General features: G+C 46.2%; 1 protein-coding gene across 1 annotated transcript in view; it reads left to right on the forward strand.

Moving 5' to 3' along the window:
• Positions 1–17277, forward strand: part of AOPEP (aminopeptidase O (putative)) — a 340941-nt gene that overhangs the window by 181329 nt on the left and 142335 nt on the right. Inside the window, exons 6-7 of the mRNA XM_077749551.1 lie at positions 9227–9416; positions 13689–13795. Coding sequence (XP_077605677.1) covers positions 9227–9416; positions 13689–13795 — 297 coding nt within the window. The remainder of the gene's footprint in view (positions 1–9226; positions 9417–13688; positions 13796–17277) is intronic.

A 17277-nucleotide genomic window follows, 5' to 3' on the forward strand; every position in this document is an offset into this window, starting at 1 on the left:
GGAAATCTGGATCTCAAGGTGAAATATTCCCACCTAGAAACCTTGGCAGTGGATTTTTTTTTTTTTTTTTAACTTAGCGCTAAACAGCCACCACAGTGTAAATTAGTGGCTCTCAGAGGGTGGTGCCTGGACCAGCAACATCAGCATCACCTGGGAACTCTTAGAAATGCAGAATCTCAGGCCCCACCCAGGCCTGTGAGTCAGACTTTGGAGGTGGGGGGCCAATGATCTATTCTAATGAGCCCTCCAGGCAGGGTTACCGTGTTTAGCAGATAATGCACGGGGCATGACATATCCTAAAAGATTATTCATTGTTGATCTGAAATCCACATTTCACTGGGTTTCTTGTATTTATCTAGCAACCCTATGTCTGGATGATTCTGAAACATGCTGATGTTGATCAAGCAAAATATATAAGCCAGGCTGCCCGTATTTGAGGCAGCTTTGACATCTGCTCTGACGTCTTGGACAAACGATGTAACTTCTTTGTGGCTTGGTTTATTTGTGTGTAAAAAGGGGATAATAATATCTCCTTCACGGGATTGTTGTTAGAATTGAATGGGTTAGTGAACATGAAGTATTTAGAACCATGCCTGGGAGAGAGTAACCAAAGCCTTCGGAGTTTACCATCATCATTATTTTGTTTTTCTTCTCATTTTTCTCCACTACCATTGGACCAACCATCAGGGAGTACTTGAACTCAGCTTCCTTTAATTCTGTCTTCCTGGATCTACACCTTTGATTTAGTTAGAGATCTGATTCTGTTACCCCATACCCTAAGGTAGCCCTGGTGCTTGTTCTTACGCAGAGTACCCTAGTGCTTTGGAAGCTACCTGACAGTGTGGCTGTCTGAAGGAAAACCCTGTTCCTTCTTCTGCACACATGTCCACTTCCAGGACTTGTTTAATCAATTTGCAGTGCCCTGCTGTGTTCAGACCTATCGCCATTCAGACCCACCTTTCTGCCCTGTGTATGCTTTCATCAGCCCCTGCACAGCACTTAAACATATTTCTAAGTACATCTTAAGGTTCCAGATTCCCAGAGTGCCTATCAGTGGTGGAAGAAACTGATGACCTCCCCCCACCAAATTAAATTTCTAAGTATTCTTGGGGAAATTCCCACAATTTTTTTCTCTAGACAAGGAATATGGGAAGACATGATTTGTGGACCCAAAGAGTGCTCACACCACATTTGAAAGGAAACCCGTAACCATGTGGTTCTTACTGAGAGTGGTGCAAACTGCCTGAACATATTACTTCATCGAAGCAGCTTTCCAAGCTTCCACATGGCCACAAATGACAGACGTGTACATGCAGCTGAAAACCTACTGGATGAGATATTATGGTACTGAGTTGCGCCATTTTGTTGCTGTTATGGGAATGAAGCAAAATGCATTATTTTATTAAATAAAGATTTCCCCTGTATCACAGGGCAAGCTAATTTTATTACCTCTTTTTATGGGATCAAACATCATCACCCTAGTTAGAGAGGATGGGAACGGGGGTGAGGGAGTGGAGAGAATCACATTTTGTCATCAATGTGCTGCAGTGGGGGCTGCCAACATGTTTTAATTGGTAATTACTTACCAGAAGAGTTCTCCAGATCCTGCAGAACACAGCTCTTGGTTCGTAAGTAATTAGGGATTCAAAAGACATGCTCAGCTACAATAAATGTTGTTCATGTCATTTTGGTATGGTAGATCCCTGGTGTCCAAAACACCAGAGTGTTCATTAACTTAATAAAAACAAAAAACAAACAAAAAACCTGTTTCTTGGGGCACTTGGGTGGGTCGGTTGGTTAAGCATCCCACTCTTGATTTTGGCTCAGGTCATGATCTCACGGTCCATGGATTCAAGTCCCACGTGGGGCTCTTCGCTGATAGCACGGGGTCTGCTTGAGATCTTCTCTCTCCCTCTCTCTCTGCCCCTCCCCTGTTCATGTGCTCTCTCTCTCTCAAAATAAATAAACTTTAAAAAAAAAAAAGCTGTTTCTTTGTTCTCATCTGCGAGAATTCAAAGACTCTTTAGGTAGAACATGTACATTAGGATTCAGAAGGAAAGGAGCCTAAATCTAGTTGGATAATTCAAATACTAGTTCTACTTCTGATTCTTAAGCTTTAAACCCTGAGACACCCACTTGTAGCTTTTTTTTAGCTTTTCAGATGAGCATAACCATGAGATACCAACCGCCACCACCTTCCTCAGGCAGGGTAGCCCAAGTTAGACGTAGCCAACTCCTGATAACAGAGTGCTAGCACTGCCTCCACTTTGCATGCAGGGCTGAGGCCTAGACAACATTGCCAATGGATGGATTGCCCAGTGGTGCAGGAGTACAGTGTCCATTGCTCTGCTTTTTGACGGCTAAGCACTCTGCTAGACGATCTCTGTTTTCTCAAGTCAGAAGTGGTCTTTGTGTTTGCTAGAACGAGAGGCGGTCTCTGTTTTGTTGCTGCCGTGCCATGATTTTTCCCAGTAGCAAGAGACCAAGGCCAACACTAAACAAAATTAGGAAGTGGGCAAAAATGTTTTGGCGTCCCCAGCGCCAATGCTTTTTCCCTCCTTGTGCCTCATTAGGAACCCCATCTCCCCTCCCAGCTGTCATCTGTGCTCAGCTGCTGAGCCTTTCTCCATCTTCCACGAGTCCCATACCAAACCCTGGTAGGATGCGACGTCAGTCATTACACCTCAGGATGCAATGAAACCATGAGCTGCTTCACCTAAGGTAAATGCTTTAAACCAGAGAGGAGGAGAAATTGTAGGCGCTATCCATAGGTTTGTTTGTTTTGACATGGGATTTTAAAAAATTGCTGCCTACTTCCCCGTATTATTTTCTATTTCCCTCTTGTAGTTACCTGTTTCCCTATATTATTATCACCCTCTAATCTACTTCTTTCATCTTGTTATTTGCTTCCCATCTTGTCTATTTTCTCCTTCCTTTTGTTATCTGCTTTCCTCATTTGATCGTTTCCCACCTCTCCTTGACTCCTTCCCCATCTCCTTGTCCCCTTCCCTCTCTCCTTGTCTATTTCTCTATCTCCTTGTCTACTTCTCCCATCTTTTTGTCTACTTCCCTTACCTCCTTGGTCTATTTCCTCCATCTCCGTGTCTACTTCCTCCATCTCCTTGTCTACTTCCCTTATCTTTTAATCCATTTCCCCCATCTCTACATCCCTTCATTTTATTATGTTCTTGGCTCATATATACCTTTGAGTTTGTGATTTGCTTTAAACCATCTCTTCTTGAAAAAAATTCAAAGGATTGTTGAGGGCAGTGAAACTACTCTGTGTGATACTGTAATGGTGTCATACATTTGTCCAAATCCATAGAAAATGCCCCACATCAACAGTGAGCCTAATGTAAACTATAGACTGTGATAATGATGCATCAAGGTAGATTTATCAATTGCAATAACAAATGCACCATTTTGGTGGGGGAGGCTGATAGTAGGGGAGGTTATATATTTGTGGGCAGAGGGGTAAATAGGAACTCTCTGTACCTTCTGCTCCGTTTTGCAGAACCTAAGTTTTGAACCTAAGACAGCTCTAAAAAATAAAGTCTATTTAGGAAAAGGAACATCAGGAGTAAGCAAAGATGGGTGGGAGATAGAGGGCAGGGAGAGTCTGGCATGTTCCTGGCCTCCTAAGGACTGACCTGAGCACCTTTGCACCTGCTTATCTAAGCATCCCCTTGTAGTGGTCCACAAGGGACTCCTGGCATAGGACAGAGTTAGGAGAATAAGGTGTTATATTCAGGAATTTAGGCCCTTTGAAGGCATCAGAAGTGGAGTGGTAATGTTTTCTTCACTTTGTCCCCTGTCCCTTCCATCCTCACCTACCTTCCCACAAGGAAAAGGCTGCAGCTCTTCCAATCAAAAGATCTGGTAACCCTGGGCTGGTTCTGGCTGTGACACATATTTAGGGGACAGAGGTCCCAGGACATGGCTGGTAGCTTCCCTTCGGTGGACTCTGAAGTTGGAGCATTATTGCACCACTGGGCTTGAGCTAGCATAGAGGGATGGGAGCCCAGAAGTTACAGGTCTAAACCCAATGACCCTGGGCAGAGTTGGGCAGAATAAAGCTTCAGGGTCAAGACTGTAGGAGTAGATATACTCCATTACTTGCCAGCTATGTCACCTCAAGCTAGTCACTTTACCTTTCCCTCACTTTTATAATCTGTAAATTGGGGATAATAATAAAATCTATCTCCTGAGGTGATGAGATAGATCAGATTAAATTATATATAACATACAACATAAATTATATATATAACATAACATAAATTATATATATAACAAATTATGTATAGCTATAACATATAGCTCAGCACATAGCAAGCACTCAAGCAATATGAATCTTTAGAAGGAAGATATGCTTTTGGTAGAAGTCTCTGGAATGTGGCCTGGGGATTCTCTTATTCACTCTCTGCTGTAGTTATGTTGGCAGTTTTAGCCAAAATCCATTTAGGTAGGGGTACCTGGATGGCTCAGTCGGTTGAGCATCTGACTCTTGGTTTCAGCTCATGTCATGATCTCACAGTTTGTGAATTTGAGCCCCATATCAGGCTCTGTGCTGACAGCAGAGCCTGCTTAGGATTCTCTCTCCCTCTTTCTCTCTCTCTCAAAAGAAATAAATAAAAACTTAAAAAATAAATTCATTTAAGAAAATGAGTAGATGTTTAGCCACCTATGTGCTATTCAGAATTTTTAAAGGAAAACTTATACTAACTAATGTTAGCCTTTTCTCTCAACACCTAGATCTCAATGTTGAGCAGATGTAGTAGGTTTTCTTCAAGATTTTAGAACTGCTTTCTACCTCAAGCTCCTGAAAGTCCCATATCCCTGAAAGAACATTCCCTCATCTACAGTTCCAGTTTAAAGACTACCTTGTGTGGCCACAGTGGGATGCCAGATGGGTCAAATGGAGCATAACTAGTCCCTACTGAGCAGTCTAGGATCCAGATGGGAGCAGGGGCTCTCCAGGTCATCTGGGCCACCCCTTTGCTTTTGAGACCACAGATGCCTCCCCTACATTAGACTGCATGCCAGAGACAGAGACTACAGGATTTCATTGCAGAGAAGAGGGTCCCCAAGTTGAGCATTTCAGTTTGTAAACACATTGGTTGAAGTGCTTGACATGTATCACACTAACCTTAAGAATGAAAGAGAAAACACGTTCTGAATCTTAGGGAGTGGTAACTAAGATTTGTTCTCCTTTGCAGATTGCCCCAGGCTACTATGAATCTACTTTTAGCTCCAAATTAAATTAGCAAGTAATTAAGTCATGCAAGCAAAACTGCTTTCACATGATTATGAGACCCTTAAAACTATCCAGGTTGACTTTGGAGGGAAAGGAGCCTCTGTTTCCCACTTTCCTTGTTCTTCCTTCCTCCCCATAATGGGACACTGGAATCCACGTATTGTTGAGATTGTGAAAAACTGAGCCACTAAGAAGTTCAAGCTCAAAGACTATAAATCTGTTTCCTGGATGCCCCTCCCAAGGATCTGTAGAAAAAGTGAATCTGCTCCTCCCCCCACCCCCACCCCCGGGGAAATTGGGATCAGCTCCAGTATAATGGGAGGGGTGGCCTTAACCAAGAGCCATTTCCTGTCCCCGTCCCACCCGCCCGCTCTGACCCGCCCAGGCGGGCAGCGTGGAGCTGGAGCCCCTAAGTGCTGTACCTCTCCCTGGGCTGCAAGATGGGCCGCGCTGGTCACGTCTCCCTGGACAAAGCTGAAATAAATCACACGCCAGCCCCTGCTTAAGATCTGATGAAATTCTCCATTTCCGCTCCAAATTGAATTCCTCCCGAAGGATTGGAGCAGCTCTTGAGAGTAATGAAGGCACTCCTTCCTCCTCTGCTAGAAGCATGTTTTAAATTAACAGACACAGCCTTCTAATCTGGGTGGGGAGGTAGCTTTTAGGAACAGTCTTGGGAAGCTGTTTTCAGGCCAGAAATGATATTTTTAATCTCGAGGGGCAAGGCAGCAGACATCCACCACCACATGGCCTCTGTCGGGAGCAGCCCCGCTGGTGGTCTCCCGGGAAAGACTGGGAACACGTGTCCTGCTGTCGCCCTGTGCCGCCCCCCTCCTCTGCCCCCTGTCCTCTGCCCACTTGTAGCGAAGGAAAATTTATGATACAATCCAGGGGGCTTCTGCTTTTTGAGAGTTGAAAGTATTACTTTTCCATCTATTTCTTATTGGGGAAAAGTGATATACTCTGTGAATTTAAAAAGAAAACAGTTTTTTAGGATGAAGGTATCATTGAAGTGATTATCTCCATCCTTTGCACTGATGAATCGACAATTTGGCATATTATAGAGGCAGCTGACACAGGCCCTTTCAGGGGAAAACAAGAAAACCTGTTTTCAAATGGGCCTTGTCAGCGTGAAGACGGATGACCCGCTGGCTGATTAGGACCATGAATAAGGTTCTGAGAATGTGGGAATGTGTGAGGAGCCCAGGGGTGAAACTTATAAATCAAGGTTAAGGTAGAAGTAGAAAATTCTAAACATCCATCCTGTTTTGAAGGTGGGCAGGAAGTAGATTATCTGTTGGTAAAGGAGTATTTAATATTACTCCTTAAAGTCAGCTTAAAGACCATTACACTTTTCCTCACTCAGTTTTGGGGGGAAAAAAACAGTGTAAAAATCCTACTTAACATAAGAAATTCTGACATTTAGGGTCTAAAGGAGAGAAAGAAATTCTCCTTAAAAGTAAATTCTGTTGGTCCTTTTGTGTCAGAATTTTGTTAACAACCCTTGAGAAAGATTATCAAAACCTTACTCCATGTTTTTAATTTAGTTTTAAGGAAGAGACCATTTTCTTCATAGGGAAATACCACCCCAGCATGGCCCTCAGGTAAAAACCCAAGTTCAGAGGGCAGACTCCAGTGCAGGAGGATTGGGGTCTGGTTCTCAACTGGAAAACTGCTTTTCGGGGAGAAGGTCATGTTTTCCACTGATAATAGGGTCACTTATATCAAATGAAACGCCCTTCCTTCCGACCCAGGAGGATATTTAAGCTTTGATCTTCCTCCAAAGACAGTAGGAAATCCATTGATTCCCAGCTAGGAAGAAGGGCCTGGGGAAGGGAAGTGGGAATGTAGGATTCCAGCCATGCCGGTCCATCCTGAGCCCAGTCAAGACCCAAGTCCACGGAGGCCAGGCCGGGTGGGGTGTCCAGAGCACTTGGCAGGTGGGAAGGGAGGTCTGGCGGAGACAACAAAGGCCGTTGGAGGGAAAAGATTAAAGGGCAGGAAAGCGCACAGCCACCCCTCACCCCAGACACAGCTGCTTTGGTGCATTCCTTCAGGCTCTCTAGACTTTGATATTTGCATAAATGGGCCTTGGCTGGGCTTCCACTTTGGGACAAAACAGGGAGCGATCACCAAGGACGAGGATGGGGCAGGCTTTTTCTTCGTGAACAGTCTGGCGGTGACTTCGCAACCATCAGCTTGTGTAACCTAGGAAGGCTGAGTGGACGGGTCAGCCGTCCAGTCCCTGTAACTATGTGCGCACTGCCTCTGTCTCTGGCCAGCAAACCCATCAGATGCAGGCTCCTCTTTGAGCCTGTTTACAAGGCCTGCAGTTACTTCTGTTTTGTTTTAGCCAAAAGGGCGAAGCGCTGCCAGCAGTATGTCTGGAATGTTATTTACTTGGTACATTTCTGTGGCTTTTCTTTGTAGCGCTGCACATGCCAGAGCAAGGGGTCATTTACTCGAAAATGCCAGGTTTCGCAGTTTGTCTTCTCTCTGGGGTGACTTTCTCAGTAAGAAGGTGAGCTCCTGTGCCTGCTAGTCCCTTCCTCCCTTCTTTCATGCCTTCTTTTTTTTGTTTTCTGACTTCGTGCTCTGAACTACTGTTGGTGGCTGCTGCATTGCTCGCGCGCGCGCGCGCACACACACACACACACACACACACACACACACACCTGCCATCACGTCCTAAATGCCCCAACTGCAGTTTTTTATTCCTGGGGTTTCTGGTGGACTTTGCTGAGGGCCTGGCAGACATTTCATTTGCGTGCTTGCCCTGTTATTATTTCACATGAAAGCTGTCTATTTTGGCACACGTGGCTCCTACGATTTCAGTTGAGCTCTCTGAGCTGAATGGGCGATGTTGTGCAAGGGAAATACAGGTGGAGTTTTCTCTACTGGTGGCCGTGGGGGCGGAGGACAAATCTGCGAGCAGTCCCGGCTTGTGCGGAGCCAGCATGATAGCAAACAAATGGCTTTTGAAGGAGGGAACCAGTGTGTATAGTTTCTTAATTTGGGAGGTTTCCCAACTGTTCTTGTTCAAATGATGGAGGAGAGATTTTTTTTTTTTAAGAGCTAATTCTTCATTAATAAAACTGTAAACAAGTCCTGGATAAATGAAAAATGTGGAAGATGGAAGCAGAAGAGGTTTTCTATCTGCCTTTTCTTTTTTCAGCCTTCCATCCTCCCATTTCATCTACGCAATCTAATCATGGTATTTGGGGTTTTAAAACAAGGTATGGAAAATGAGATTAGATAAATCTCTCCAGCTGGGGCCAGCCCTGGGGCCGTTTGCACACCTGGGTGGGTTACCTCCCTCCACCCCCTGCCTAATTTTGTTATGTCATGTGGATGTATAAGCATCTACAGATAGGAGATGATGCCTTTGAAAATCTTTGCCTTAACAGAAACTCGGCCTTCATCTGAGTCTCTTAGAAACCTTGCCCATCCACGACACCTGTTAGTGTGTTAACTTCATAACCAGCCCCAGTCCGAAATGGAAAATTTTGGTTCCATTCTTCTCGGCTTTTCCTGTCCTTCTGCATGACTTCTCAATTTGTGTGTAAGCTGCTCGGATTTTTGGCTGAAGGGGCTTCTTTGATCACTCTCTTGACAGCATGGGCTTCACACTCACACCTGCTCTTCTTTTACAGTCCAGATTTCAGAGTAAATGCTTCCATTGCCTTGTAATTTCTTCGGCATAAAACTTTGGTGCAGGTTACTCATTACAGGTAATAGCCGTTGGATGACGGAGACAACTGCTTGGCACAAACGGCCAGCTGAACCGCTGCCAGAAACGTAAACTGCCACTTTATTTATTTCTGAAAGCATCTAAGCTGCAAGCCTATCCGTCATGATCTGGCATGCACATGATAATAACAGGCTTGCCAGGCTGAGAAAGCCGCCCCATGGGGCAACCACGAGGGCAGGCTCTAACAAGACTCCGTGTGTTTTCTCCCCCATTATCCACAGCCCACACATCATCTTCCTCTCTCAGAGTGTCTTGACGGGAATGAGCCATCTCTGTGGGACCCGTCTCTGCCATGAAATTGCTCACGCCTGGTTTGGCCTGGCCATCGGGGCCCAGGACTGGACAGAGGAGTGGCTGAGCGAAGGGTTCGCCACTCACTTGGAAGATGTGTTCTGGGCCGAAGCACAGCAGGTAGGTTTACAGTGACCCTAAGCATTTCACCACCCAGAGTCAGATTCTATTCATAGGCATCTGTTCATTCAACAGATATGTCGAGGGCTTATTATGCGCCAGGGCTGTGCTGCTTGCTGGGGAGAGAGCTGTGTAAACAGAGGAAAGTCCCTGAGCCCCTGGGGGTTCTCAATGTAGGGATAGGAGAGAGAACAGGGAAACAGACAAACACATCTGTAACATGTCAGGTGGTAAGTACTGGAAGGCAGATGAAGCCGGAGAGAGTGGTGGGAAGCTGAGTTTTAGAAGGCACTAGAAGGCCTCTCTGATAGTGGATATTTGAGCAAAGACTAGGAGCTCAGGTCAGGCTGTGGCTTACTCAGGCACTCTCTTGTGGTTATGGTTGTGGTGATATTGACTGTTTGGTTTTGGTTTTTTACTAATAAGATAAAAATTTAAACCAGGAGTCATCATTGCAGATGTCTGCTGGCAACCAGTGAAGAATGAAATGCGGCTGGTGTAATAGGTTAGGGAGTGGTGAGGACCGAGGCCAACTGGGAGTTGCTCATCAGTGCCAGCGGATTGTCATCATGTCAACAGAAGGGCTCGGGGGAGCCTGGGCTTGCAGTTGTTTAAAGGAAGTTCTAAATCTGGATTTTTATGTGAAATTTAGTAATTTAAAATATATTATGCCAACCAAACCTACCCAGAGGTAAGGGCAACACTTTCCCTGTTTACAACCTCTTCTTTAAAGGATTGGATGGCATTGCTAATAAGGATATGGCAACTAAACTGTCCTGCTTATTTTTCAGTTCTGAATATTTGGTCACTCTTTTCCCTCCCACCTCCAACCCTTACACACTGACTGGACTAGTTAACATTTTCTGAAATCCTCAAGTTGACGCATACCTGTATGGTTTTGCTCCAGTTCCTTCTGCCTGTTGAAATCCTGTTTATTTTTCACTAACTAGCTCAAGGTCACCTACTCTGGATAGCCTGGACTGATTGGTCCACTCACAATTCAATACTTACTCTTCTAGAAGCTTTGCACTCCCTCAGTATTTGGTACCTGCCTCTTTTTCCTCACTTTTTTCTTTTTTCCTCACTTTTTCCTTTTTCTGTTGATCCTCACAACAAGGCTGTGCTCTCTTCCAGAATGGAGCTACATCTTACTCACCCTCCCACCTTCTCTGCACCTTGGCCAGCAGCTTGCACCTCTGTGTCCCCTGCCACACAGTGAAGAGAGGCCATGTGGCAGATTTGGGAAAGGTGGCTGGGTTTGGAGTCAGACCAGATATAGCATCCCACCAACTCTGTCTGTAAATGTAGGTAGGTTATTAAGGCTCCCTGAGCCTCAGTTTCCTCATTTGGAAAATGGGTATAAGAAAGTGTAAACTTGCATGGTAAATGGGATAATTATGAATTACACATAGAGCTTGTGTAAGAAATACCAGTTCTCCTTTTCTGCTCTCTTTCTCTTCGCATTTTCTTTTTTCTTTTTTTTTATGTTTTATTTATTTCTAGGAGAGAGAGAGAGAGACAGTGTGAGCAGGGGAGGGTCAGAGAGAGAGGGAGTCACAGACTAAAACAGGCTCCAGGCTCCGAGCTGGCAGTCAGCACAGAGCCCGACGCGGGGCTCGAACCCACGAACCGCGAGATCATGACCTATGCAAAAGTCGGATGCTTAACCGACTAAGCCACCCAGGCACCCCTCTCTTTGCATTTTCTACCATCTGACGCACAGTAGACATTTAGCGAGGGTTAAATAGGCTAATATCAATGAGCCTCTATCATCATCCCTTTTCTCAGGTGCTTCTGTCCTGAGACAATCAGATTTGTGCTATTCTTGGTAATTGTGAGCGTATGTCAGGCATGTAATGATCTCTCTGTTCTTTATCTCCATCCCCACAAAGCGCTTCTCCTTTGGCTTTGCCCCTGCCCATACTTCCAGGGGGTCACTGCTGAGTCTCTTGCTGTCCTGAATATGTCCATCTCCACTAACAGAGACGTGAAGCCAGTCTGGCCTCATCTCACAGCTCATACCTTCTGTGTGTCCGTCTGTGCTAGACCTGTAGAGATAAAAGGATGGGTAAGACACAGCCCTGCTCTGAAAGAGGTCATAGCTGAACTGTGAAGGTAAGAGAAGCACACAGTAGAAGGGAGAAGAAAATAAGTTAGAAGAGAGAGGTAAACACCAAATATTGTGTGGGTTCAGAGGTGGGAGAGGTCAGGTCTGAGCTGATCCAGGAAGATCCAGATCATCTTCTCCAAGAAGACTTCTGACATGGGGCTCAAAGGGAAAGTGAGAGTTGAGGTTTCTTTATCCCTCTTTTCCCCTTAACCTGCCGCAGGGGACAATCCACCTCATCATCCTTTATGGTATAGGCAGTAACTCTTTGATATGTGAAAACAGTTTGGTCTGAAGCAAAGTGGCCACTCTTGAGTTTAGCAAAAATGTTTGGAAACATTTCCACACACGTGTATCACTCTAGCTCCTTCCTTGAAGGGAGGTCTGAGTGTGGGCAGCAGATGTCCCAGGCACGAGAGAAGGGCTCTTTGGGGGCAGGGAAAGGTGCACCGGCTCACGGGACTCTCCTGGCCAGCAGTGGATGTCACCAGGGAAGAGGTCATGAGGCACACTGGACACTTGGCCGCCCAGGTGACTGTGCTATCTAGGCAACACTGAGCATCAGCAAGCAGGGCAGAGTAGGGAGTGGGAAATCACTGAATGAGGAGCTAGAAAGTGGCATTCCCCAGGGAGAAGTGAATTGAGTTAGTTGCAAGATTGTATCATATAACTTGTCATCAACCCTGATAAAAATCTATCCTCTTTCACAGGTGTCTTAGCTCAGGCTGTCTTAACTCAATACCACAGACTGGGTTAACTTAAACAACACTCGTTTTTTCATAGTTCTGGAGTCTGAAAGTCCAAGGTCAAGGTGCTGACAGGCTTGTGCTCTGGTGAGACCTTTCTTTCCTGGCTTGGTGACGGCCATCTCCTCACTATGTCCTGCCATGGCCTTTCCTCTGTGCAAATATGGAAAGAGCTCTGGCGTCTCTTCCTCTTGTAAGGACACCAGTCCTGTTGGACCAGGGCCCATCCTAATAACCTCATTAACCTTAATTACCTATGTAAAGGTCCCATCTCCAAATATAGTCACATTGGGGGTTAGGGCTTCAACATATGAATTTTCCATAGCAACAAAGTACAACACAGAACCTGTAGATCATCTGGTCTCTGCTGGCTACTTGGCACCTCTGTCCCTCCCCGGTAATAGCATGCTCCTAGCCTGACCACATCCCTCACCATTCTCTAAACACATCACACTCTCTAGGCCCCATGAACCTTGCACACGCTTTCCCTCTTTCTGAAATTGCTACTTCCCTGGCTGACTCCTGCTGTCCCTGGGGACCAGCACAGGCCCCAGCACCTCCTCAGGAAAGGTTTCTGACTCACCTGGCTGGCCAGGGGGCATCTAGGTTCTTCCTTAACCTCTACCATGACTGCACTCTGATGGCTAGTGTTCTTATCAGTCTCCCTGGACTCCTCGGAGTACAGGCTGTGTCTGTAATGTACCCAGGGCCTGGAAGAGACTCAGTAAATATCTGTTGAATGAACTATTAAGGATCTTTAGTTTCCAGAAACGCCTGTTGATACTGACATTTCCCTCCCTGGTGGATGTTCTGCTGCCCTTCCTTACAAAGACTTTAGCCGCAGGGCCTCACGAGCTGAGTGACAGCAGCCAATTCTCACTAGCAGGGCAGGGTGTGATGGTACTCCCCTCCCCCAGATTGAGTCCAGGCCGTACACTCTTTCTGATTATATGCAGACAGAATCATCTGGGCTGCATTAGCAGGCTCCTCTGTAAACAGCCCTTAACAAAACCGAGGGCTGGGAAAAGTAGGAGGTAAATGGAGGGGACCTTCCCCACCCTTTGCAGAAAGACAAAGCAGGAGAGGTCTGGATGGAATCAGAGTAGAAATGGCCCCCTAGGGAAGCCTGCTCTCTCTGGGCCAGGGGTGTGTGAAGGATGGGTTTTGGGACCGGGAGACGCCTTCCAAACAGCCAGGCCTAGCTCTATCACCAGCAGGAGAATTAGCAGCTGGCTCTTCGTTTGAGAACCTGCCAGACCCCCTTGGCCCTCTGACTTTTCTGGTGGGGGACAAGGCACCATGGAGAGACCATCACCCTGAAACTGAGCGAGCTGCTCCCTTGGGCGGTTGTGACCCCACACAAGGACAATAATGACTGTGTTTTATGCACGTGTGTTTGTGTGTCTGTGGCCCAAGCAGCTGGCCCCCCACGAGGCCCAGGAGCAGCAGGAGCTGAAGGCTTGTCTGCGCTGGTGTCGCCTCCAGGACGAGGTGCGGAACTCCCCGGAGGAGATGCAGGTGTTGAGGTAAAGCGCCAGGTGATCTCTTTACCTTCTCATCCTCTGCCCGCCACCTACTCCTCTCCTTTGAGCCGCCTCCTGGCCACCTACGAAATACGCTGTTTCCTTTTTAAATCAAATTGGGTTAGGTCACTCCCTGTCCCAGGGATGTGATTGTTACGTTTTAAGTCTTTCAGGGCTTTGCCTTCTGACATTTTCCTGGTGTCTCTGTTTAGGAAAAAACTAACACAAGGCCATTTCCAGGACCAAATTCTTCATTTGAAGTTCTAAGAGGACTCGGACAAGGTTGGGGTCTGGTGACCTGACAGAATAATTTAAAATAATAATAATAGTAAAAGCCAAAGAAAACCTTTAGGAAAATATTGATTCCTAAGTGTTTAGTAGTAACAGATGTTTCTGTCAATGGGGCATTTTGTTTCCGGTCTTCCCAGCAGGAGGCCGCTCCCTAGCCTGGGGAAGGTTCTACTCCTAGCTCCTGCGCTTTGTTTTCAGAGTGTGTCTTGCAGCACTTGTAGGATTACTTCTTGCCATTTTTCCATTTTCCCTCTCTGCTTTGCTCGTTTCCTTCACTTCTCTAAATAGTTGTTTATCTGAAACCCAGAGCCTAGGCCCTAGGAACACCACGATTGCTATGACAACAGAAGCTTTCATCCTGCCCCCTCTCCGCTAGAGCCAAGCTTGTGGAATCCTCAGTCTGACAGGTGGGAAGGCAGCCATCCAGCAATAGCCCCTCATTTTTGATGACAACCTGTCTGTCTCCCAGGCAGGAGCCGGCTTAAAATGGTTCGGTTGTTGTTTGTTTTTGATAAAACACCAACTCTCCACAGTGACTGTCCACCGAAGCTAAGTCTGAGGGAAATACACGGGGCCCAGCCTGACCCCAGGGAGGCTGGCTGGTGCTTTGGAGCAGCACTGAGGCCTGGGGTGTGGCCACTCTTCCCACAGACATGTCCCCCTTGCTTGCACGCGAATCTCTTGCGGCCCGCTGACTCATCCATTGTTTAGGAGAGCCAGCGCCAGCTCCGGGAGCCCACATCCCCCACCCGGCACTGCTGTGTGTGCACCGCTGCACTCAGCCCGTGGGGCAGCTATAACGCCCGTGGGGACAGGGTCCCTGCTCTCATGGAGCTTTGACTTAGCGGGACCCCGCCGTATTCACTCCTAGTTACAGATGCTGAGAAGTGACGTGAAGGAAAGGTGTCTCTGAGGACCAAGAAGGCCTTGAAGCAGGAAAGGGCTTGACATGTTGGTACTAGAGGGATGGTGGGACCAGATGGGCCGAGAGAGTCCGGCAGGAGTCAGGTCAGCAAGCCTTACTCCAAGTTCAATGGAAGGGAGCTGGGGCCTGCAGCAGGGGAGGGTCATGATCTGTCTTGTGTTTTCAGTGCTGCTCTGGCAGCCAGGGGGGTGGACTACGGGCAGCAGAGGGAGGGCGAGGGGAAGGGTTAGACCCACAGTCATCCACACAGGAGATCCGGGGGTGGGGGTGGGGGGCAGGTTCAAGGAATAGACCCATTTGAGACAGGTTTGGGCGATGGAGCTGCTGGAACTTTGGCCACTGGATGTAGAGAAGAGGGAGATGAGAGTGTCCAGAATGATTCCAGGCTTTTAACTTGAGTAGCTGGGTAGATGGTGAGGCCGTTTGGTGAGACAGCCAAGATATCAGAAGGAAAAAATAAAAATCCCAGGTCTATATGTATCAAGTTTGGGATACCAGATAGATACTCAATATTGAGAACTTAGTGGGGTCTACAAGTCAGCAGCTCACTGGAGAGATTGGAACATTCAGCATATAATTACTTAAAACTCTGAGCACACTGAAATCACCAGGGAGAGAGGAAGGCAAGGGCAGAGGTTGGAGGAAGGTGGGGAGCCAGCAGAGGAGCTTGGGAAATCAGTGTGGAGACGGGGTGGGGAGTCATAATGAACATGAGTTGATGAAATGTGCTCCCAATTTATAAGCAGGCCAACCGCACACGGGGAAGTCATCACACACACATAAGGAGAGCCTTATCTCTGCCCTCCATGGGGCTGTGATCAACCCAGCCTCTGAGGGCCAAGAGCTTTTCCTGTGTGTAGAGCCAGGAGAAGAAATACACTATATTTAGACCCTTGTGCTGGAAAGCTTATTATAGCATTTGTTTTCCTTTTTCTTAGTATTCAGAAATCGTGTTTGCCTAAATTTAGGCAAACCATGAAATGGCTGCATTTGAAAGATTTGCTGCACATCAGTATGGAAACCATGACTATCAGATGTGCTTACAGTGAAGAGGAGATGTTCCTGAACCTGCCTGGGTTACATAGTCTAGGTTTAGTTTACTCTCATCCTGTGGAATCCTCCCTTAAATGGGCATGGAGAGCCTAGAAATAACCAAAAGTGAAAAAGAAAAAAAAGAATAGAGTTATAAGAATTTGTTCTCAGATTTTATTTTGGTTTAATATGCAAAGAAATCACTTAAAACAAGACCGTAATCAAAGACACTATCTTTCTCTCCCCATCTCTTTCAAGATATCCCATGGTCTTGAAATGATGGACCAACAATTTAGAAGTCTTGATTTGTGTCTCGCTACATTCCTCGTTCCTCAGTGTTGACAGACAAAATGGAAACTTTTCTTACTCATCTTTGCAGTAGCTTTCAACATGGTTGACCACTCCCTCCTAAAAACACTTTCTTCACTGGGCTTCTGTGTGTCACACTCTCCTTGATTTCCTTCTGCTCCGCTGCCAGCCCTTCCCCACCCCTCCTGCTGGCTATTCAACATCTTCACTTAGATGACTCACAGCTCAGAGAGATTAAGGTCTCCAACATCATACAGCAGATAAAGAGCGGAGCGGAGATTGAAATCTGGGGATGAAAATGACCCTCTTTTCCCTAGTCTCTTTCTCTTTCTGCTTTCAAGGAACTCAACATAGTATTTAGTTGCATCAAAAACAAACAAACAAACAAACAAAAGATCAAAGCCCTGCAACTGTCTTGTACTATGGAAGGATATGAAGGTCAGAGTTTGAAAAAATTATCCTTAGGGGCACCTGAATGACTCAGTCTGTTAAGCATCTGACTTGATTTCAGCTCAGATCATGATCTCACTGCTGGTGAATTTGAGCCCCCTGTTGAACTCTGCACCGACAGCATTGGAGCCTGCTTGCAATTCTCTCCCTTCCTCTCTCTCTGCCTTCTCCTGCATCTCTCTCTTTTTCTCAAAATAAATAAATAAACTTAAAAGAAAAAAGTATCCTTGGACCAAGCATCTTTGTCTTTTTACACATGAGTGCATGTGTCCGAATATTTCAGTAGCTATACGGAAAAAAAAAAAACCCTCAACATTGTGTTGATTATAGATGTTGGACTATTAACAAAGTGAGAAGAGGAAAACTAAAATTGTGTTTGGCTCTGACTTGCTAATGTTAGAACTGTTTTCCAGTTGTGTCTTCCATACATCCAGTGTTGGACATGGCTCTCATCAAATATGTATAGACTGACTTGGTT

Source organism: Crocuta crocuta, unplaced genomic scaffold (assembly GCF_008692635.1).
Source record: "Crocuta crocuta isolate KB4526 unplaced genomic scaffold, BGI_CrCroc_1.0 scaffold99, whole genome shotgun sequence".
Classification (NCBI taxonomy): Eukaryota; Metazoa; Chordata; class Mammalia; order Carnivora; family Hyaenidae; genus Crocuta; species Crocuta crocuta.